General features: G+C 39.6%; 1 protein-coding gene across 2 annotated transcripts; it reads left to right on the forward strand.

Annotated features, from left to right (window-relative positions):
* Positions 1 to 426: 426 nt before the first annotated feature.
* FMO3 (flavin containing dimethylaniline monoxygenase 3) lies at positions 427 to 24,584 on the forward strand. Of its 2 annotated transcripts, none has more exons than XM_003999196.3 (9): positions 427 to 580; positions 1,501 to 1,638; positions 9,547 to 9,735; positions 13,201 to 13,363; positions 13,622 to 13,764; positions 17,024 to 17,223; positions 19,841 to 20,196; positions 22,891 to 22,963; positions 23,673 to 24,584. In XM_003999196.3, exons 2-9 carry the CDS (start codon positions 1,507 to 1,509, stop codon positions 24,016 to 24,018), a joined length of 1,602 nt encoding a protein of 533 aa, XP_003999245.1. In that variant the 5' UTR covers positions 427 to 580; positions 1,501 to 1,506; the 3' UTR covers positions 24,019 to 24,584. The 2 variants fall into 2 exon arrangements, with proteins under 2 accessions (XP_003999245.1, XP_044904838.1); XM_045048903.1 differs by lacking the exon at positions 427 to 580 and adding an exon at positions 6,690 to 6,808 and having other exon boundaries at positions 1,500 to 1,638.

Here is a 24,584-nt window from a genome sequence, read left to right on the forward strand (position 1 = left end):
ATCTTTTCCAGGATGGCACACTGTCCCAGAATCAAAGAAATACAAATTTGTGACCACAAAGGTCAAAAGAGAGAACGGGAGGAAGGAGCAGAGAACACCCATTTTCACTGCTGGGATATCTCAATTAAGCAGCTAGGTTTCTACAGTGTTAGGGGGCGCTACTATGAGATACCCCCCCACTAAAATTAGGACCGAGTAAAATAAAGTAAACACAATAAAATAGAGCAGAAAACTGCGGTCACCTGGGAAAAAGTGTCTGACTCCCAGCAGAGTATCCAGGAGTGTAAGCGGTGGATTATATTTACCTTGACTAAAGGGAAAGCAGGTGCCAGGTAGCCAGGAGACTGGGCAGAGCCCAGCCCACCCAGGGAATTGATAAGACGGCCATTAAGTGAGTTCCTCTTTAAAAGCAGTTCCTCCCCCCAAATAAAAAAAAAAATTAAATAAATAAAAGCAGTTCCTCCCATTTGCCAATAGCTTCCATGGAGTGCTAGTTCAGGGAAAACATTTTTCCTTCCAAACTGCCCAAACACCTGGGACAGGACTGAAACATAGAGGAGAAGGGAAGATAAAGAAAAAGGTAGAAAAGGGGAAAAGGAAGATACTATAATGGGCAGAGAGGGAGGTGGGAGGGATGGGTAAATGGAGAAGGGAATCTATAGTTCATACCAAATGTGGCCAGAATGAGAATGACATCTAATTTGTGTAGATCTTTTTTTCCTAAGAATTAAGAATCATGATTCTTGTCATCCAAGTCTATGTCACTGCATATCTATGTGATTTTGTCTAAAAAGAAAAAAAATAGAAGTAATAGTAAGACCTAAAGATAGTGTCAGAATCAGGAAAAGATTAGGAAATCTAATTTTTAAAAAAGAGAATGGAGGTTTGGGGTGGCAGTTAATGGAAGGAAGTTGTTGTTAGATAAGAGACCAGACTTTTTTTTTTAATTGAGAAGGTGAAGAACATTGTAGGGGGGAATGAGGTGACTGCCTGGCATACTAAAATATAAATATGCCCTGACTTTCTTCCTCATTCAATCTTATGTCAAAGTAGAAAGAAATTAATGTGTGTGTGTGTGCACATACACGTGCATATTTGTTTCTTCATTCATATATACATACATGTTTGTGGGTATTGATGTGTGCATATGTGTTTTAGTTGTGAATCTCCTTATCTTTCTCATGTTCACTGTCTCTGGTAGAAAATCAATGACAAAAGGGCAAAAGCAAAAAGGATAAATACATATACTACACCATCAGTCTCTTAATTTGGGGGAGTTGACTAAAAGCAAAGCGCTTCTTTTTTTGGAACAAAACATTGTCTTTAAAAATCGGAGAGAAATGCAAAATGTAGTTAGATTACTTAAAAAGGTTCTGATCTATTTTTTTTAATATTGCTTTCTTAGTGCAAAACAAAGGTTCTTATTAGGCCAAAGAGTGATTAAAAAAAAAAGTTTTCAGCAATACTGTTGCTAGAAATGTTCCCTGGGTCTTTGCATAGGCAACCATGGGAAAGAGAGTGGCCATCATCGGAGCTGGTGTCAGTGGCTTGGCCACCATCAGAAGCTGTCTGGAAGAAGGACTGGAGCCCACCTGCTTTGAGAAGAGTGAAGATATTGGGGGCTTGTGGAAATTCTCGGTGAGTGGGACATCACTGCAGCAGACCAGGAAGTGGGGTGGGAAGTGTGTGACAACACAATTCTGGAGCACAGGCCTCTAAACCAACTGCCCCGCAGTTAGAATCCCTCTTAGGTTGGAATCTACAAAACACAGCATCAGAAGCAGGTTGAAAAGTTTCTTGCTTACTTCAGAAGTAAATGAGATAATGGGCTAGCTTTGAAGATCTCTGTGTACAGAATTGACCCCGATAAACCATTAATAACTGAGCCACTCAGAAATAAAATCTGAGGGCAAATATTGGTTAGATTTATGTAATATAATCACATGAGTTCCTCACTTAAAAAACAATGACTGTTCCCATTCTTTTGTTGAGGTTACCAAAGGTCCACTTAGTGATTCAGACCACAGATTCTAAGGTTTCAGGTGACAACTCTGGCTTTGCCAAAACTCTGGCTTGGTTCTAGAAGAACCAAGAAGAGGATACACTGATTTGAAGTTCTTCAATATCCTTTTGTCTCTGTGCATTCATAATAAGGACTCTGCCAGCAGACATGCCTCTACGCAGCCATTAAATCACTTTCTGTGTCACCTAGCAACCATAACAGCAGGTGTGAGGGCCTTCCTGTGCCCCAGCTCCTTCACTGTCTCCAACTTAGGAACACTCACTAAGCCTACTCCATCTATCTTCTCCTTCTTCTCCTTCTCCTTCTTCTTCTTCTCCTCCTTCTTCTTCTCCTTCTCCTCCTCCTCCTCCTTTTTCTTCTTCTTCTTCTTCTTCTTCTTCTTCTTCTTCTTCTTCTTCTTCTTCTTCTTCTTCTTCTTCTCCTTCTCCTCTTTTTTCTTCTTCTTCGTCTTCGTCTTCGTCTTCTTCTTCTAATAAACCATTCATATATGCAAATTTAAGAAGAGCAATAACCCTTTTTAAGCTACTATTTTCTCCTCAAGTGCAAAATTGGTATTATATTTTATACCTCAATAAAAAAGTTTGCATTTAAGGAGACAGTGTCTATGACAACTCTTTAAATATTATAAGGATATGAAAATTATTCTTATTAATACAGATATTTTCTGGGCTGTAAAGAATTACTGAAACTGCTTAATCTTGTATAACATTGTGGCGCCTAACATATGTTCATGAAATGTGCTGACAGGGCTTCAGATTAGCATACCGTTGACTCCTAGGGCTATTTTATTGAGGACTCTCTATATTCCAAATGCTTTTTCCCGTTTAATTCAATCTTTGCAATAACGCTATAAGGTAGGTATGAGTTTTTCTCTTTTATAAATGAATCTGAAGCTTAAAAAAAGGAAAGAAAAGAAAGGAAATGGAAAATGGCTGGTAAATGGCAAAGACAAGATCCTGATTCAAGCTGGCTGTCTCTCCAGCCTGAGTGCTTAACCCCTCAGTAAACTGCGTGGCACAATTGCAGCATGTGGCCTATTGAGCTGGCAGGATTTCTACAGGAATCTTAACCAATCCTTGTATTCCAACTTACTTTGCAAAACATCGCTAAAGATAGACACTGATGATACAGCCTTTGAGAGCAGCCACATCTCTTGCTGCTCAAGAAAGCCTTTAAAATTTTATCCTGCCATCATAGAATGATTAACTACTCAGCTGCAAACATATGTTTCTCTTCAAGAAAAAGATGAAAATAACATTTAAAAAAATTAAAAAAAAAAGGGGGGGGCACCTGGGTGGCTCAGTCGGTTAAGCATCCGACTTTGGCTCAGGTCATGATCTCATGGTTTGTGGGTTCAAGCCCCGCATCTGGCTCTGTGCTGACAGCTCAGAGCCTGGAACCTATTTCAGATTCTGTGTCTCCCTCTCTCTCTGCCCCTCCCCTACTCACGTTCTGTCTCCCTCTGTCTCAAAAATAAATAAACATTAAAAGAAATTTTTTTTAAAAAAAGTAAAAGATGAAAACCCCAGAGGGTGACACTGCAGGCCCAGAGGTTGGAATCTTGAAACATAGAGGGTTATTCCCAGGTCTTGAAACCCAATAACATTGACCCTACTGGACTTCATAATTGAAACTGGTAACTCCTTTCCTCCTCCCATTCTCTCCTTTTTGGAATGGGAACATCTATAACTGGTACCCAATGCCTGTTTCACTGCTGTACGTTAGTAGAAGAGAACTTGTTTTCTAGTTCACAGGTCCACAGAGGGAAAGGCATTTTGCAGATGGATCATACCCGGAGTCTCATCCATATCTGATTGAGATAATTTAGATGATGCGATTTGGGACTTTTGAGCTGATGATATATAGATAAGATTCAGGACTTGATTTAGTGCTGCAATGGATTGAGACTTTGGGGTGATGAGATGGGGTGAATGAATTTTGCATGTGGGATATATATGAATCTTTATGGGCCAGTGGACTGTGGTAGGCTGAACAAGTGAACAATGGTGCCCCCAAAGACACCAGATCCTAATCACTGGAACTTGCAAATGTCCCTAATAAGGAAAACTAAGATATGATTAAGTTAAGAATCTTGAGATGGTGATATTATTCTGGATTATCTGGGTGAGCTGAAAATGCCATAACATATATGCTGATAAGGGAGAAGCAGAGGATATTTGACACCCAGAGACAGAAGGGAAAAGGTAATGTGATCACCTTGGCAGAAAGAGAGCTTTCAAGATGTTATGCTGTGACTTCCACCTTCAAGATGGAGGAAGGGGCCATTAGCCAAGGAATTCAGGTGGCCTCTAGGCCCTGAAAAGGCCAAGGAAGGCTGGCATCTGCCAGAAGCTGGAAGGGGCAAGGAATGAGTCCTCCCCTAGAGCCCCTGGAATGAACACAGCCCTATGGACACCTTGATTTCAACCTCGTGATACTGATTTCTGACACCTGGCCTCTAGAATTGTGAGAGAATAGATTCCTGCTATTGTAAGCCATCGAGTTTGTGGTAATTTATAACAGTACACAGGAAACTAATACATTGGTTATTCAGAGTTCCGTAATTACCTCTGTGAGAGGGCCCACATTGCAGATGACAGCATCACTTACCATGTTTCTCAAATACCACTAAAAGCCTTACAGCTGTATGCCTTGAACTCATATTATGGAATTATATCATAAAGTCATTTTAATTTTGTATTTTCATTACCTTTAGTTTCTAAAGTCAGCATTATATATTCTCTCAGCATTTTGTCTTCCTTTGAGAGGTATCCAAACATTTGTTAAGTGTGAAAAAATCATGGTACAGATCAGTCAAACTTTTGTAGCTGTTTCCTGGATCACTTCCCTAGGTCCTTCTAAAGCCAGAGTAATGTCTTTCCCTCACCTGTTTTGATCACTGAGAGAATTAAGTACTTTAGGACTAGGCCACAGGTCTAGGGGAAATCTCTTTCTGTCTCAGGAGATACCCAAACAATACATCAGTAAATTGTCTGGATTTGGACCTGAGGTTTCATGAATAAAGGCTCTTTTTTTCTGGTCACACAACCCTTTGTTCACTTCCCCTGAATTTATTCTACTCTGGATCATTTTTTTTTTTAATGTTTAGTCTCTCCTTGTGTTGAAACTACCCAGCTTTCTAACCTCACCAAAAGCTACAAATCACAAAATTACTAGACAAAAATCAATCATTTTTATATATTTTAGAGTTAGCAAACTGGCTGCTTTTATACTGCAGCTGATCTATTTTATTTTAGCTATACAGTTTTTAAGATTTTAATCTAATACTTTACATAAAAATCTAGAAATCTGTCTTCTTTTGAACAAATCAGAAAATCAGGCAACACTGAATCTTCCCTTACTCATAGTAATAACTGGCCTCTTTTAGCCTAAATTTAAATTCTCTGTTTCACCATATTCATTTTTGCCCATTTCACTCATCTCTTGTAACTTCCTCTACACCTATAAAATTTGTCATGGCTTGATGCTATGTACAAACAGCAATCCTTTAAATTATGTGGAACAAAAGTCACCCCCATTTACAAAATTTTTCATCTCCTTCTTCATATAGTTTCATGATCCTTTTTGTTTAAGCAAACCTTCATGTGTATACTGTTATAATGGAAACATTGGTCATTGCTGAGCCACTTAGTGGATTCTGATTACATTTTCTTTCTTGAACACTTTTTGTTTTCACTGGAGTTAATAATCACCTGTATCCCTTGTTTAATTTTACAAATACTGTCTCTAATTCATCGCCCACACTCTCCCACAGAATTATGATTCCCCTTCCAGTATGTTTAAACATATCAGCGAGTCCATCAGCTTAATTCTTCTCTCAACTATCAAGGATAGTTCTTCTGGCCATCTTCTTTCCCTCATCAAGGCCACCTTGCCATTACCTGGGCAACCCTGTTTTCCTTGTTGTGCTACTATTTAATTTATTCTCTCCTTTTAGTAGAGTACATCCTCCAGTAGTTCTTTGAGAAATCATACATGTGAAATAAAAGACTACCTTGAATGTCTTATAATATCATTATTGGACCTGGGTTCCCATTTGATTTGACCAAGGCTTAGCTTTTGGCTTTCTTAGGTTTCTTAAGTCAGTTGTCATCATTCATCTACGTTGTATCTTCCAAGATGTGATTGCTGGGTTTTGTTTGTTCTTAATTCTCTCTCTCATTCTCTCTCTCTCTCTCTCTCTCTCTCTCTCTCTCTCTCTCTCTTTCCACATCCCCCCCCTCCCCGTGAGTTCAGACCTCTGATACTTCTACAGTCCTTTTAGTAAAGTTTTGGGTGAAAGAAAAGTTAAATGTATCTACATAATCTGTCATGTTTAATCAGAAGCTTGAATTACTTTTGTAATAAGAAAAGAACAAATCTACTTCCATAAATAAGCAGGGTTTGGCTTGCTGTTGACCACTCCCTCAAAAAACCCCTAGCATATTTAAATATGCAATTATTGACTCTGGAGCCATAAGAACTCTGGAAAGTTCTCATGAACTTTCTACCTGATCAACTTAAAATAATCAGTCTGTAAACATGAGCTCTGAGATGCACTTTATAACACTGAGTGGGAACAGTAAGATATCCATCATTAAGTTTAAAAAAAAAAAGAGCAAGTCACAAATCACGTATTTAATTGATGTTGCAACTTCTTTCTCAGTAATCGGGGCTTTGGGGGAACCTAAGAAAAACTGAAGACCAACCAGCTAAACATTTCCAGGAAGACTGATTATCTTGGGGCAGCCAAAGTTGCAAAAGCACCCCCAACCTGTCTCAAAGGTTTGCATTATTTCTCTTCTATGAAACTCCTCCCTTAGTGTAACATTACCTAATGTTTCCCAACATTGGCTTGCTCCAGTACCTCACCTTTACCCTTGTATTAGCTTTCTATTGCTGTGTAACAAATTACTGCAAACTCATCAACTCAAAACAACACCCATTTATTATCCTCAATGATGTAGGTCAGAAGCACAGTATGCTGGATTCTCAGCTTAAGGTTTCACAAGGTCAAAACCAAGGTGTTGACTGGGCTGGGCTCTTATCTAGAGCACTGGAAAAGAACCTGCTTCCAAGTTCATACACGTTTGTGACTGAACTCAGGTACGTGCTGATGTTAAGCGAAGGTCTTTGTTTCCTTGCTGGCTACGAACTGGGGATTCCTCTCAGCCCCTAAAGGCTGTCAGGCTCTTTGGTATGTGGCTACTTCCATCTTCAAAGGCAAGAACAGCAAGCTGAATTCTTTTCATGATCTGAACTGGCTTCTGCTACCAGCCAAATAAAATGTTCTGCTTTTAAAGAGATTATGTGTTTAGATGAAGCCCGCATGACAACGTAGTCATGGGAGTGATAAGATATTCATAGGTGTCACCCACACTCAAAGAGGAGAGGACTACACAGGAATGAGGGACACTGAGGGTCATTCTTAAAATTCTGCCTACCACATGACTTAGAAGTTGAGGGAACAATCTAAGACTGTTGAGTGAAGCATATCACCAACCCTAAAACCCTTGCTCTGTCCTAGAAGATCTTCTCTCATCTTGGGAGTTTTTGATATTTTGCATGTTTTATCCATAAGCACTAGTGGAGGTTATTAATGTTCGTAAATAGCCTAGACTGTAAGCATTAACTAGACTATTAATGCTCAGGTTACTTTTTTATATCTAGCATAAATAGGACAACAAACAAATATCCAAAATTTCATAGGGAGAAGCATAAAAGCATTCCAAGACAAAAGGAGTACCCCAAGTTTTCATAGCTCAATCTCCAGGTCTCTTTTGGATCATACTCAGTCTTTCAGATCACCCAAAACCTCTGGCTTTTTCCAAGATTGGATCTGGACTTATGAAGAAAAAGGACTTATGTGACTTAGGGCGGAGGAAAACCAAACTTTCTCAAATTCAAACACAGGTCCTGGGACTGTTCTCTGGCCCTTCTAGTCTCTTGGTGTTCCTGTTTTGCTTGGTTATCATTCATGCTTATCCTTTAGGAATCTTAAATTGAACACAGTAGTTAATGAACTTGGAGACTGGCCTCTCATAGCTTAGTCAGAGGCCAGTGTCCCTCCTTGCTGATGAAATCCCACTTGCCTATTATGAGCACATCAGATGATCCTCCCTGAGGTCCAGTCTTCCCATTGAGTTCCTGACCCGAAGAGTCCACTCTATAGCTGTCTATGCATATTCCACTTAGCCCTCTCCATGGCAACTCTCTGGTAGACTATCCGCTAAGAGTCTCAGATAAATTCTGCATCTCTTTGGGAGCAAGTGGGAACTCCTATGTTCTGTTCAAACTGAATGGGCTTAAGGGCACTAAATTAAGATCCTACCTCTTCCTAATCACTGCTACTTGACTACTGTGTCAACCTCCCCTTATCAGATTGGTGCAGGCAGAGTCTTTAAGTGAAATCTCACCAAAATTTCAAATGTGAAAACAAAAGCCCCTCTGCCCTCAGTGTTCCCCTCAATTTTATCTGAGGTATATTAATCTTGGAATTTCAGCCCACAGAATAAACTTGAAGACCTAGGTGATTTACATCAACCTCTTTCCTGCCTCTATTCTCTTTTCTTCTACCCAATCTTCCAAATATCACCCTTCCATTTTTTTTAAACCACTGTTTTTCAAACTGGAAACTATGACCCGTTGGTGTGGTATGAAATAAAGATGAATCCGACTACATTTTTAAATGGAATGACTAGAAAATATCAGAATGCAATTCAAGTAGTTGGATATGATTTATTCATAAAACGTTTGGGGTGTGTGTGTGTGTGTGTGCATGCTGTGTTGCAATATAAAATATGTACTAATTACAGGTCGTGGTTAAAAACATTTGAAAACACTATTATAAACATAACCTAAGTTTTCTATGCCCTACATACATGAGAAAATATTATGATCTAATTAACCAGAACTATCTCATGAAATGTTAAAGTGATATGTATTTTGATATGCATAGTTCTGTGGCATTAAGTTTATGCACATTGTTGTATGAGCATACCATCACCCATGTTCAGAACTTTTTTTAATCTTCCCAAACTAAAACTCTGTACCAGTTAAACAATCACTCCCCATTCTTCCTTCTTCCCAGCCCCAGACAACCACTATTCTTTCTGTCTTTATGAATTTGATAACTCTGGATATATCATATAAGTGGAATCATACAGTATTTGTCCTTTTATGACTGACTCATTTCACTTAGCATAATGCCCTCAAAGTTAATGCATATCATAATGTATCAGAAATTCCCCTTCTTTGATTCTCATTATATATTCCTAAAAAGACATAATTAAATTTAAAATGTTTCCCTTAGAAAAGATCTTAAGAAATATATATTCTCCATATTGTAAGTTCCTTTGATTGATGTCAAATTGTTTAAATAAAGTTAATTTATTCCTCATCTTCCTGAATATACTTGTGGGTAAAGGTGACTTAAAGGAGTGATAATTATTTGGAACTGGCCATGACCATGGTAAGTGTACCTATTTACAAACTCTTTTTCATTTGAAACTATACATTTACAGGACCATGCAGAGGAAGGCAGGGCCAGTATTTACCAGTCTGTCTTTACCAACTCTTCCAAAGAGATGATGTGTTTCCCAGACTTCCCATATCCCGATCACTTCCCTAACTTTATGCACAACAACAAGATCCAGGAATATATCACTGTATTTGCCAAGGAAAAGAACCTCCTGAAATACATACAATTTAAGGTAAGATGCTATCAAAAGATTAGATCGGGGCATAACTGTGAGGAATTCTATATTTACTATCAGATTCTTACTCGTTCTTTTCAGTATCTCTTTCTTAGTTGTCAACATTTTAAAAAATTTTTTAATTTATTTTTGAGAGAGAGATAGAGCATGAGCAGGGGAGGGGCAGAGAGAGAGGGAGACACAGAATCTGAAGCAGGCTCCAGGCTCTGAGCTGTCAGCACAGAGCCTGATGCAGGACTCGAACTCACCATGAGATCATGACCATCTCGAACCATGAGATCATGACCTGAGCTGAAGTCAGACTCTTAACCTACTGAGCCACCCAGGTGCCCCTTGGTTGTCAACATTTTTAAGAGTGTGGCCTCTCTGACCCCAGATTTAGAGAATACATTGGAAATTTACAAAATACCACATACCACATTTAGACTAAAATGCCATTAACTTAGATATCAATAAAGGGAAAAATAAATGTAAAACAGCCGTGAATTTATAAATGAAAAACTCCTTTTTTTCTAAACAATTTATGGGTCAAAGAAGAAATTAAAATAGAAATTTTAAGATATTTAGATCTGAATGATAACTTAAATTCTACATATCAACACTGTGGAAAGCGTAGAGACCAAAACTTTAATGAAAATTATAAGCTTAAATGATTATATTAGAAAATAAGAAAGTTGAAAAACTAACAAGATAAAGAAATTAGGAAAAGAAAAACAGAATAAGCCCAAAAGGACATAGAATAAACAAGGTAGTAAAGAGAACTTAATGAAATTTTAAAAACATCTTATGATGATTGAAAATTCATCCTTCGAAAAGCCAAAAAAACAAACAAAATAAACAAACAAACAAAAACAAATAGCTGACAGTTTGAGGAAAAAGGAACAAAGATACAAACAAAGATACAAACAAATAATATTAGAAACAAAAACAATGGATAAAACTGATGCAGATGAAAAAAATATATAATAAGAAAACTATAAAAGCATTGCCAAATAATGTTTAAATTGGTTAAATTTTAAAATCTTTTTTATTTTAAACTTCCCAAAACTCGCATAAAAAGAAGTAGAAAGTCTGAATAGTCCTTTGGCAACTTAGAGTTCTTTTGACTCAGAAACTAAAATTTTACCCATTAAAAAAATATTCTGTAGGTAGTTCCAAATTTACAATGAACAAGCTATTTCAATATTTTGTAAACTCTTCCAGAGACTAAAAAAAAAGTATGACTTCCAAACTTATCCCATGACATTATAACCATGACATCAAAAGCAGACAAGATTAATAGGAAATAGGAAAATTATAGGCATAGCTCCCCATGAAAATTGGTGGGAAAAAAACCTTAAAAAATGAATTCAGCAAAATATTTTTAAAAATTAACTATCTTCATTGAAATTAGTTTGGGCTAAGGATACAGAGAATTTTAATATCATGCAATATAAACATGTAATTCAGTATAAAACCCTGTTACAGGAAGAAAACCATATATTTACCAAATTCTGAAAAGTAAAATTTAACATCTATTTCTACCTAAAAGAAAGAAAAGAGAAAAGCAAAGAAAAAAAGCCTCACCAGACTAAGATTAGAAAGGAATTTTCTTGACCCATGGAAACATACAAACATCTTAAATCTGCACTGTTCAGTATGGTAATCACTATCCCAAAATTGAGATGTACTAGAAGCATAAAATAACACCCTGGATATCAAAGTCTTATTATGGAAAAGAATATAATATACCTATTAACAATGTTTATGTAGGTTACTTATTAAAACAACAAAACATCAGATAGATTGGATTAAATTATACATTTTTTTCTATTTTAATGTGACTACTAGAAAATGTTTAATTACATATGTTGTTCATGTTATATTGCTACTGGACAGTGCTGTGTTAAAGAGTGCAGAGTTGGAATCATTTCCTTTAAAATCCAGAACAAAACAAGGATTCTTATTATTACTACTTTTTTTCAATAGTCTTAAGAAATTTAAGAAACAGTACAGCAAGTAAAGAAAAATAAGTAAAAGGAATGACAACCAGAAAAAACCATCATTCATCACAGATGATATGACTTTCTATATGGAAAACCCAAAAGAATCTAGAGACGAATTACTAGGTTTAATAGCAATTAATATAAAAATATTGGGCAAGGTGGTAGTATATAAGATCAATATATACAAATCAGTTGCAATTCTGTAAACCAGCTGCAACAAACAGAAGATATAATCCAAAAAGGAACCATAAATAAATTCATAATCCCAGAGTTATTCTAAACAAATGATATGCAAGACCTCATGAATTTATAAGTGCTTGTTTTGTTATATTTCATAAATAACAAAGATATTATACAGATATGTGTAGACATATTGTTTAATATGAATGAGATGCTATACATAATAAAGTTGATAAGAACAATTCAACTCTTGATCTCAGGGTCATGAATTCTAGCCCCACAGTGGATGTGGAGCCTACTTTTAAAAAAAGAAAGAAAAAAGAACAATTCATATCAAATAGAGATTCTCTTTCCAATATAACCAGAAGAATTGAAAAAAAAAAATTGAAGAGGAAACATACCAACCAACAGGCAGCCATTCAGCTGTGAATAAATATTTATTGATAATCTAATCCAGTGTGACTCAATGTATGGGCCAAATAGCATTAAGATCACCTGGGAACTTGTCAGAACATCAAATTTTCATGTCCTGTGCCAGACCTAGTAATTCAGAATATCTAGGAATGTGGCCCAGGAGTCTGTACTTCGACAAGCTTTCCAGGGAATCCTTGTGCACACTAAAATTGGAACTTATGCTATGAATATAGACAGTATCTTTCACTACAAGACAACAATGATATTAAAAAATAAAATGGAAGAGGTATATTAGGAGGTAGTTGTTACTACAAAAACTATCATCCTGGGGCACCTGGGTGGCTCAGTCGGTTAAGTGTCCGACTTCAGCTCAGGTCACGATCTCGCGGTCTGTGAGTTCAAGCCCCGTGTCGGGCTCTGGGCTGATGGCTCAGAGCCTGGAGCCTGCTTCTGATTCTGTGTCTCCCTCTCTCTCTGCCTCTCCCCCGTTCATGCTCTGTCTCTCTCTGCCTCAAAAATAAATAAAAAACGTTAAAAAAATAAAAACAAAAAAACAAAAACTATCATCCACTAGATTACTCAGTATGTGTGATACATGCCAGTTGTAAGCTGTGATTAAATTCACATCATATCTCCAAGAGGGGAGTCACTCTGGTCTGCAGAACATATTGGTTATGCACAAGAAGCCATGTGAGGACAAAAATATGTATTTACCATTTAATGTTTGATTTTCTTGAATTTTAAATTCATAATATGTACCTTAAGAATGAATTAAGTATTTTTCCTAATCCAACGTTAACGATTTTTTCCCATACTATTCTATCAAGTTGGTGCCAAATCTAACTGTTAGCATAGAAAAGAAGTCTGTCTTTATTTCTTTTAGACACTCGTATCTAGTGTCAATAAACGTCCCGATTTCTCAGTCACCGGCCAATGGGATGTTACCACTGAAAGGGATGGTAAAAAAGAATCCACTGTCTTTGATGCTGTATTAATTTGTTCTGGACACCACGTGTACCCCAACCTACCAAAAGAGTCCTTTCCAGGTAAGGGTGAAATTTAGGCTGCCATCTATACATTTGGCACGAATGACTATCTTGATCATGTTTTTTAAATATATATATATATATATATATATATATATATATATATATATGATTAAATTAACATATGCTTCTATTATATGTAATATTCCTGGAGTGTTGAAGTTCCATATCATTCTGACTGCATTCACCTACAAGCCTTTTATAGCAGATTTTTAAATGGAAACCAAATGACTCATATGTTTGCCACTTTTCACTCAGGACTAAAACTTTTTAAAGGCAAATGCTTCCACAGCCGGGAATACAAGGAACCAGGAATATTCAAGGGGAAGCGAGTCCTGGTGATTGGCCTGGGAAACTCGGGCTGTGATATTGCCACAGAACTCAGCCGCACAGCTAAACAGGTACTATTTCTCAGGTACTCGGGGAACTATCTTTAAAGGAACAGAAATAGTTACCACTGGAAAGACGTGTTAGGAAACCGGGGGCAGGGGAAGCAGCAGTGCACAGGGTTCTTGACAGGAAGACTAAGTAGTGTTTCTTTTATCTCAGCTTCCCTCCACAACAGGTGAGGTTTTCAATAGTTTGGTCTGACAAAGGCAGATCATCAGCAGGGAGTGAGGTCATTCAACAGTCGTCTTCTTCAGGACGTTTGGTGTCTAACAGGTGTCTAATCAATTCCTCCAAAGCTAGTGTGGATGTAGGGTTAAGGTCATGACTCTGATACTCTTGGGTCAAGTCCTTCAATCCCTCCAAGTGTCAGTTTTCTCATAAAGATAAATAAAACAGATAAAAAGAGAATCTACTTTGCGATTTTGGTAAGGAGTCAAAGCATTTAATTCTTTAAAAGTGTTTATTTTTGAAAGAGAGACAGAGTGCCAGTGGGGGCAGGGGAAGAGAGTGGGAGACACAGAATTTGAAGCAGACTCCAGACTCTGAGCTGTCAGCACAGAGCCCGACACGGGGCTCGAACCCACGAACCGTGAGATCATGACCTGAGCGAACTCAGATGCCTAACTGCCTGAGCCACCCAAGCGCCGCAGGAGTTAAAGCATTTAAACATGATTTCAGCAATACCGAGTTCTATAGTCATTCATGCATACAATCATCCCCATAGTTATTTGTTGAGGGCCTACTATGTGCCTCAACAAATGCTTAACCAAGCACTGGCTTGGGTGCTGGAGAGAAAGTGGTGAACAAAACAGGCATGACACCCACCCCAGAACTGAGTCTAGGGTGGAAAACAGACATTAAAGAAGTAAATGCACAAATAATTTGAAAATTGTGAAAAGTGCTAGTAAAGAAAGAAAAAGCATGCTGTAAAAGTGGATAATCAGGGTGAGCTGCCTCAGACAAGAGTGGAAAGGCTCTTTTCAGCTGATGACATTGAAGCTGAGGACTAAAAGTTGAGGAAGGGGTTCAGTGTCAGAAGAGGACTCCAGGAACAGAAGACCAGGGGGGAGGGGAAGGGGAAAAAAAAAAGAAAGTTACAGAGAGGGAAGGAGGCAAACCATAGGAGACCCTTAAATAGTGAGAACAAACTGAGGGTTGATGGGGGGTGGGAGGGAGGGGAGGTGGGTGATGGGCATTGAGGAGGGCATCTGTTGGGATGAGCACTGGGTGTTGTATGGAAACCAATCTGACAATAAATTTCACATAAAAAAAAGAAGAAGAGGATTCCAGGAAGAAGGTCTTGAAGCAGGAAGAAGCTTAGAGTCTCAAGAAACTGAGGAAAGACCCCTTTGCTGCAACTCAGTGGGTCTGGAAAAGAATGGTAGGAGGAGAGGTTGGAAAGGAGATGGAGTAGAGGTGATACAGGGCCCATAAGGTCACGGGAAGGAGTTGGAACAAACATTGCCTACCAGCCTTGAAAGATTCTAGAAGCCCACAGACAGGAATCTTTTTCTTTTTTTTTTTAAATGTTTATTTATTTTTGACAGAGAGGGAGAGACAGAGCATGAGCAGGGGAGGGGCAGAGAAAGAGGGAGACACAGAATCCGAAGCAGGCTCCAGGCTCTGAGCTGTCAGCACAGAGCCTGACGTGGGGCTCGAACTCTCAGACTGCGAGATCATGACCTGAGCCAAGGTCGGACACTCAACCACCGAGCCACCCAGGCGCCCCCACAGACAGGAATCTTCTCTCTAGATGCTATGCCTACTGATGTGATAGCATCCTCAACATAAGTCTATTTTAAATGATGGTATTGCCATGAGTGAAGCAAGGAGGTCATGACAGGATAAATGGCATAAAAATATATTCCTATTTGCCTGCTCAAAGCACTATACTAGACAGCATAGAGACACAGAGAAGTCAACTTTGTGTCCCCTCTCCTCCAAGAACTTCAAATGTGCTTGGGAAAATAATACCTCGATGGGATATAAATTAAACATAACCTCAAGAGTTAAGTGGAAAGCCTAACAACATAACAACAGAACAAGAGGCCACCAGGACAAAGGCTGCCCCAGTGATTCAGGAACTAACTGCTCTGATCATGGAACTGGAGGCCTCACCAAGTGGGCAGACCTGCACCAGTCCTTGAAGGATATTTATGAGTCATATGGTTGACGAGGTAGCAAAGGAGTTCTTGCAGGGCGCCTGGGTGGCTCGGTCAGTTAAGCAGCCAACTCTTAATTTCGGCTCAGGTCACAATCTCATGGTTCATGAGATCAAGCCGCCTGTCGGGTTCTGCGCTGACAGGGAGGAGCCTGCTTGGGATTCTCTCTCTCTGCCCCTCCCCCACTCACATTCTGTCTCTGTCTCTGTCTCTCTCTCTCAAAAATAAACAAACATTTAAAAAAATTTTTTTTACGCATGGGATGCTTAACCAATGGAGCCACCCAGGTGCCCCAATAAAAAAAATTCTGTAAAAATGCCTGAAAATCTATACCATTAGGGATGATCATGACAGAAGGGGAGGAAAGGAATACATCCTCCATGTCAGGCAATGGTGGCCGTACTGCATGGCTAGCACACTGTATCAGCTCTCCCACAGATTTGATGTGGCGGGTACCTATTATCTCCATCTTACAAATAAGGAAACTGAATATTAGAGAAGTTAAAGGAATTTGCCACAAATCATGTTATTAGTAAGTAGGAGAGCCAAGATTTGAGCCTATGGTTTTCAGATGCCAGATGTCTTTCTTGCCCTCTTTCAGGATGGGGAAAGGCATTTTAAGTTGAAATGCCTATTCGGGGGTCATAATTGCTTGGTTGTAGACAATGGTTACCAGCTAAGCACTAGAGGAAATGGGATGAGAATTTAGGTATTGGGCACCTCCATCAGAGGAGATGACAGGGTGGTTGGTCCTGAGATATAGATAAGACGCAGGAAATTTACTTGGGAGATGAGAGAGCCAAAGGAAGGATGCTTCCCTTACACTACTGCAAAGCTACACTTCTGACTTGTCCCCAGTTGGGATGAGAGACCAGGTATCAAACAGTCACTGAAGGCAAGAAATACAGAAAGGGCATAAGACTTTGGGTGAGGCCCTCTTTTCAACCAAAGCAATTCTCAAAGAGGGCTGACAGCCGAAAGCCATGAGACAACACTCACACCAGCTGCTGTGACAACTCCCCAACTCCCCTCAGACCCGAGGGACACACCACAATACCCACTACAAACAGTCACCGCTCTAATGGTTAAAAATTGCTGTTTTTTTAAGGTCATCATCAGTTCCAGAAGTGGTTCCTGGGTGATAAGCCGGGTCTGGGATGATGGTTATCCATGGGACATGGTGTTGGTCAATCGATTTGAAACCTTCCTCAAGAACAACTTGCCAAAAGCCATCTCTGACTGGTGGTACAAGAAGAAAATGAATGCAAAATTCAAGCACGAGAACTATGGTTTGATGCCTTTAAATGGGTAAAGCAGAGTTAAATATGATATGCCTGTTACTTGCATTTCAGTGTCAACAATTCACAATGTGTGTCGTTGTAACTCCCAAACCAACCAAAATAATATTAGTGAAGCAATCATGTCTCACATTTCAGAGGATGAAGAACTGCAAACATTTGGAGTTATTTCCCATTTTACAATCCTCCCTCCCATATTTGCACAGCTGGAAAGTTATACACGTCCCTAGAGTCCCCAGAGAATTAGTCCCTAGAGTAACGATAATATTTGACATGTTTTAAGCACTTAATGCAGCCCAGCAAGGCTCTCACGTGCATTATCTCATTTTATCCTCACAACAATTACTACATCTCTATTATAATGCCCATTTTAAAGATGAGAAACTGAGGTTCAATGTAGTTACTAACTTTGCCAAAGTCCCATAGGCAGAAGGCAGAAGCAGTATTCAAAATGAGCCCAGATCTGCTGACTCCAGAGCTTCTCGCTCTCAGCCACCTTGCTCTCCTGCCTCTCACTTCACGGAAAAGTTCAGTTAAGCAAAGCAGGGCTTTCCCTGTGCTGCACTCTCATCACCCACCCTTAACAGAGTCCTCCCACTGCAATGTGGTCACAATGTCTGCCTCTTCAGCCTCCTCCTCACTCTTCCCTATCATATCCCCCTAGATATAACCCTCGGGCACATAAGAAATTACCTTGACATGGGGTGAAAAATCCAAATTATAAACTGTTTACATCAAAGTTAACTTATTCAACAAATATTTATTAAGCGTTTATTGTGTGTCAGGTCCTATATTGAGCCCCGTGACTGTAGTTGTGAAAAGACATTCAAAATCCTTGTCTTCATGACCTTCTGGCAGTGGGAAACAGACAGGAGACAGATAGCAGAAGACCATATGCTGATGTGTACTATGAAGAAAAGAACAAAGAAGGCAGAGGTGATGGGGAGAGCTGCCAGCATTCCCAGAGGAGGCCTCACTGAGGAGGGGACTTTTAAGTAAATCCCTGAAGGAGCTGAGGAACTGAGCCAGGGGAGTGTCTGGGGGAAAGTATTCCAGAGGAAATAGTTAGGGCATTGCCTCTTCAGGGCCATGACTGCCATGTTCAACAAACTGGCATGTTCAATGGACTTCTCTCCATGGGCAAAAGAGGATGGGGAGAGTAAGAGTAGTAGGAGATAAAACCAAAAGACATCAAAATGGCCAGATGGCATTGCACCTTGTAAGCCATTGTAAGGACACTGGCTTCTACTCTAAATGCAATGGAAAGCCATAACAAGCATCTGACAAGATCCAAGTTAATTTGAAGAAATCACTCTGGACCTGTGGTCATCATTCAGTGTATAGAGGTAGGTCAAGGAAGGAAGCAAAAAGACTAGTTAAGAGGCTATTGTCAAAAACCCAGATGACAGAGCCTGGTGGCTTAGACTAGGCTTGTTAGCAGCAAGTGCTCAGAAATGGTCAGATTTGGGATATACTTTAAAGGTAAACCCACATAGGATTTTCTGTTAGGTTGGCTAACAGATGTGAGAACAAGAAAAGAGTTCGGAGATGTATTCCAAACTCTTGAACTGAGCAAGGATGCGAGGGTGGAGTTGACAGTTTTTATGGGATGTGGAAGACTGTGGGAGAAGCAAAGTTTAGTTTGAAACATCTCAAAATTGAAAGGCCTATGAGTCATTGTGAGTCATCATTGTAGAAGAATGTTGAGCAGGCTTGCGATACACAAGACAAGAAAGACTCAAACCATAAGTTAAAAATGCAGATTCACCGGAGTATAGATAGTACTTTAAGAAATGAAGCCAGATGACATCTCTTGAAAGGTGAATGTAGATGAAGAAGACAAAAGGTCTGAAGGCTGAGTCCTGGGGCATGTCATTGTTCAGAGAGAGGTCAGGAAGAGGAGAGTTCAGTGGGAGACAGTAATAAAGAATAGCAGGTGGATAGGAAGGGAACTGAGAGAGTGATGACCTGGAAGCAAAATGAAGGCAGTGTTTCAAGGAGGAAACCATCAACTGCGTCCAACGCCGCTGATAAGTTGAGTAAGATGACAAGTGACAATGGATCATTGGATCTGGCAGTTTGAGGATCCTGGTGGCCTTGACAAGAGCAGGAGGCTCATACCTCACCCTCTATTAGAAACCCGGCCAGGATCTTTGTCTTATTTCCACCTCCCAATGACCCGAGGTGGGCATAACAGTTACTGCTGCTCCAGATGAGAAAGATGAAGCAAGATAAATTAAGAAACTTTCATTTGATCAAGGTTCACAGTTAATAAGAAGTGAAGAAAAAAATCCAAATACCCCTGGACTCTGATTTAGGATCTTTCCTGACAAAGCTTTCACAGGGGATAGGGCCCAGGTGCTTAATTCTGAGGTCTGGAGCTCTGTGGGAGAGAAAAGATCACAGGAAATAGAGAAAGGAATGGCAAAGGCAACTTTTCTTAATTCACAACATTGCCTTACTTCAGTTTCGTTCTTCAGTCATATTGGTGACACTCCATGGCACAAGAAAAAAATCTTGGGTAGTTTTCTCCTTCCTTCTTAATTGATTATTAATTAATTATTATGGACCAATAAAACAAAGAGGAAATATTACCGTTCTAGTGGCTGTCTCTATTTTCCATACAGAACCCTGAGGAAAGAACCTGTGTTTAACGATGAGCTCCCAGCCTGCATTCTGTGTGGCACAGTGTCCATTAAGCCTAATGTCAAAGAATTCACAGAGACTTCGGCCATTTTTGAGGATGGGACAGTGTTTGAAGCCATCGACTGTGTCATTTTTGCAACAGGCTATGGTTATGCCTACCCCTTCTTTGATGAGTCTATCATTAAGAGCAGAAACAATGAGATCACCTTGTTTAAAGACATTTTCCCTCCTTCACTGGAGAAGCCAACCCTGGGAATAATTGGTTTGGTCCAGTCCCTTGGGGCTGCCATTCCCACAGTTGACCTGCAAGCTCGCTGGGCAGTAAAAGTAGTAAAAGGTAAGTAGACAGGGGCTCCTGGGTGGCTCAATTGGTTGAGCATCTGATTCTTGCTATCAGCTCAGGTCTCAGTCTCATGGTCGTGAGTTCAGCCCCCATGTTGGGCTCTGTGCTGACAGAAGGAGCCTGCTTAGGATTCTCTCTCCCTCTCCCTCTGCCCCTACCTGGCTCATGCTCTCTCTCTCTGTCTCTGTCTCTCTCTCAAAAATAAACAAATAAGGGGCGCCTGGGTGGCGCAGTTGGTTAAGCGTCCGACTTCAGCCAGGTCACGATCTCGCGGTCCGTGAGTTCGAGCCCCGCGTCAGGCTCTGGGCTGATGGCTCGGAGCCTGGAGCCTGTTTCCGATTCTGTGTCTCCCTCTCTCTCTGCCCCTCCCCCATTCATGCTCTGTCTCTCTCTGTCCCAAAAATAAATAAACGTTGAAAAAAAAAATTAAAAAAAAAAATAAACAAATAAACTTTTTTTTTTTAAAAAAAGGTAAGTAGACAAACAAGGTCATTAATGCAGAAGATGGATGCCAATAAAAATGCCTTTGAGTCTTTGAAAACAATCATCCTAATAACAAGGGGAAAATTCTAGGTCCCATCTGGTTTTGAATCTATAATTCTATATTTTTAGTATTGTATTTTATAAGCAATTAAAAATATTACATTGGATTATCATATGCAATAGTACAAGATATTATTCAGGGAGTATTTTGTGATTTATAACTCTTTAAAGTGGCTGACTTTCATTAAACTTAAGAACACCGGAGCTTTTGGTCTTAAATGCATGACAATTTTATAAAATTATGATTTCAAAACTCAACAGAATGACATTGCTTAAAAGGTTCATAAGAGATGTTTCCAAGCCAATATCCAGCCAGCTTCCAATATCCACACTCATGGAAGAAATTATGATTGCTGGAAAGGCAGTGTTTTTTTTTTTTTTGTTCTTTTTCCCTGCCGTGTGTCAGATAAGAACAAGCAATGGATCATTAGAAGCAGAAAGTCCTAGATGTATAGATGACCAGTCTCTAAGGTAGGGAAATACTGAGTTCCTGTATTAAAAAATAATAATAACAACAACAAACTTTATTGGGGTCAGGTATGGAAAGCAGTCAGCATCCTCCAGCAGAAGATATGAGGATCAGATTCCCACTAAGGTTTAAATGTAGTCATGCGAAGATTCAAATCATAAAACCAAAAGTCCATGGTTAAAGAAACTGAATGTGCGAAGTTTGTTTGGTCCTAGAGGTATAAAACTTCTGGAAAGAGATTTTAGCAGGCCTACTTCCTTCGAAGCCCTATGTAAGGCTTCCAGTCCTACTTGACATGCTGGAATTTAAATGTTCTTTTATACAGGAGGTTGGAACCTTCCACTAGGTATACTGAGACACCTTTCATCCCCCAGGCTGTCATCCACATCATTACAGTCATGCATATCAGTGATCTCTTTAAATTTCCTTCACTCTTTCATCCAAGGCAGAAGTATGTTGCAGTGTGAATGTTGCAGCAGTGAAGCAGCAGCCAGGAAGGTGATGACAAGAAATCCCACTAGGAATAAAGTGAGCTTAAGGTTCAAGGCTCAGGGAGACTGGCATTAGAGGGTAGGACACTTATTCTGTTAAGATAAGTTGTAATCTGGGCTCTGATGAAAGGAGGCAATGATCCAAGGCAAACACTCAGTCTAAGGGGAAATGAATGATAAAGCAAATAATTCAATTTGGGGGAACCCAAGTACCAGGACAGAGGGGCCAGTTACAGGCAACCCAATGATAGTAGCTGGTGGGCTACTGAGCAGAAGCTCTTCCTTCTTGATCTTCCTTCTGCCCAGGACAGAACAGGTTCCAAGTTTTGGAACAAGGTCATACCTAAAGAGGCTGTTCAAGTGACCCTATCTGTAAGGTTTGCAGGAACAGGAAGTTAGGCAATCATGGTATGTTTCTGAGCAATCAGATCTGGGCATTCTAGTCTTGTTCAAGGTGATCCCAAAATTACCAAAGAAACCACCCTAAATTTGAAGTATCTCTGGGCACAAAAGAATGTTTTGGTATGGGTCTCAGAGAAGTGTGCTAACTATTCCAGAATGAGCCTGAAATCCTAGAGCAGTCCCAACTCGGATCTTGTCTCTAGGGGCTTGCCCATGTTCTTGGTGACTTGTGCATAATCCATATCCTCCGTCTCACCTAGGAACTGTTGGCTCTTCAGAGAGAAACTTGGGGCTTGACTAAATTCTACATGTTATGTGTTGGAAATTCCTTTTTCTGACAAAGGAGGATAGTTTCCTATGAAGGTTTATTTTCTTATATCTTAAAAAAGAGATGCCAATTTACCTTTGGCTATAAACTATTAGATAACATTCTTTAAAAAATACTGCTGAGAGACTAGAAGATAATCCTTGAAACTGATTTTAAACATCTTCTAACTTGTTTAACAGCAAAGATACAAAGATAAAATGCTATATGGCTCTTGGTTTTTAATTATGTGACACCTCAATTCTGAGAAGACTGGAAATTACTTGTGTATTTGTCTCAAAATGACCACCTGTTGATCGGCTCAAGATTTTACTTTGCTAGACAATGACCCCCCCAAAAATGGAAATACTGATGTGATTCATAACCCATTATTAAGAAGAAAACATTGCAGGCTGATCTTATGCCAGACTTATTTAACTATTATCATATCTTTCCCTTTATCTTTTCTTTTGTTTTAGGAACTTGCACTTTGCCTTCTATAACAGACATGATGAATGATATTGATAAAAAAATGAGGGAAAGGCTCAAATGGTAAGAGCATCTATTGTAAAGAGGGTCTATGGTTTCCATAGAAAAAAATGTGAATAGTTGGAACTACTCTAGTCTTACATGGTCCAGAGTGAGGTCATTAGCGCGACAGCTAAGAGTTAAATTCATCCATTCCACAAGTATTTATGGAAGATTTCCTTTGCACCTGACATGGTACTCGGTCCTAATCCATCCCTCCATGGCTCCTGCAATATATCACAGAAAGAAGACCCAGAAAGGATTAGAAATCAGAGGAGTCTGGGAGTGCATGAATGTGGGCTCCTATTTTCCAGTCTATAAATCCTGTAAGATACAGAGGATGCCCTCCAAATGGATGGCTCTAATGAACACGAGTCAGCAAATGAGAATAATCAGGGTAATTGAGCTCTAGTCCTATCTCTGTCACTAATTAGCTCGGTGGCCATGCATGAACTTCATGAGCAAGAGACAATTTCCACTTATGAACGGGGATAAAAATGCCTTTCAGTTGCTGTGCAGTCTTGGGAAATGTCCAGTTGAGGTCGGTATGCAAGTCTCTTGGAAAGCTACCAAAGCACAGAATAAATGAGCAAGGTCCCCTTACCAACACAAGGGATTGACATTGAGTCCCTCTGATAAAAAGCTGTAAGGAATTTTCCCCTGTTCTTGTTCCTGTGAGACGTCCTACATAGAGCTTCAGTACCCACAGACCTGTTTCCTCTCCCACCTCTAGGTTTGGCACCAGCAACACCATGCTGACAGATTATATTAATTATATGGATGAGCTTGCCTCCTTCATTGGGGCAAAGCCCAACATCCCGTGGCTGTTTCTCACAGATCCCAAATTGGCTGTGGAGGTTTTCTTTGGCCCTTGCAGCCCATACCAGTTTAGGCTGGTGGGCCCAGGGAAGTGGCCAGGAGCCAGGAATGCCATCCTGACCCAGTGGGACCGGACCCTGAAACCCATGAAGACAAGAGCGGTTGGAACCCCCCTGAAGCCTTGCTTGCTTTGCCGTTGGGTCAGGCTTCTTGCTCTTCCCATTCTGGTTGTTGCTATTTTCCTGGCTTGGATCCAATGATCATTCTCCCCAAGATGCTGAAAGTTACTGAGAATACCTGGGGCGGGGCGGTGGGGGGGGAACTTTTCTATTTAAAAATTAAGAATTTCACACCTCCTACTTCCCTATTCAGCAGGCATTAGTCAGTAAAGCAGTACTATTTCTAGGCTTTTAAATAAGCCTCTTTAAGAAGCATGCCATGACCTAAAGAGAGCATTAATCATTTCTTTTTAGGTTCCACTAACATTTCATAATCAGAACTATGGTCTTCATCTCTAACCTCAATCGTCTCCTGAAACATTTTGACATAGTTCCTCTTCTCCTTTACACAAGGTTTAAAATACATACTTCAAATCTAAACAAAGAGCAAATTCAGCAGAGTAGTTGTGATATTCTCAGGCCACCTCTACAAACCATTTGCAGGAGGCTCAAGTAGGGAATTTGGCTATTAATTCTATTTTTGTGTTATGCCATATCCTCCAGGCAATATGTCCTGTTCCTGGGCCTCCATAGCATGGACACCTGGTTTATAATGAAAATTAACAAGAAGTAACTCATCATATTTGTATTCTCAACAAGGACACAAA

Source organism: Felis catus, chromosome F1 (genome assembly GCF_018350175.1).
Source record: "Felis catus isolate Fca126 chromosome F1, F.catus_Fca126_mat1.0, whole genome shotgun sequence".
Lineage (NCBI taxonomy): Eukaryota > Metazoa > Chordata > Mammalia > Carnivora > Felidae > Felis > Felis catus.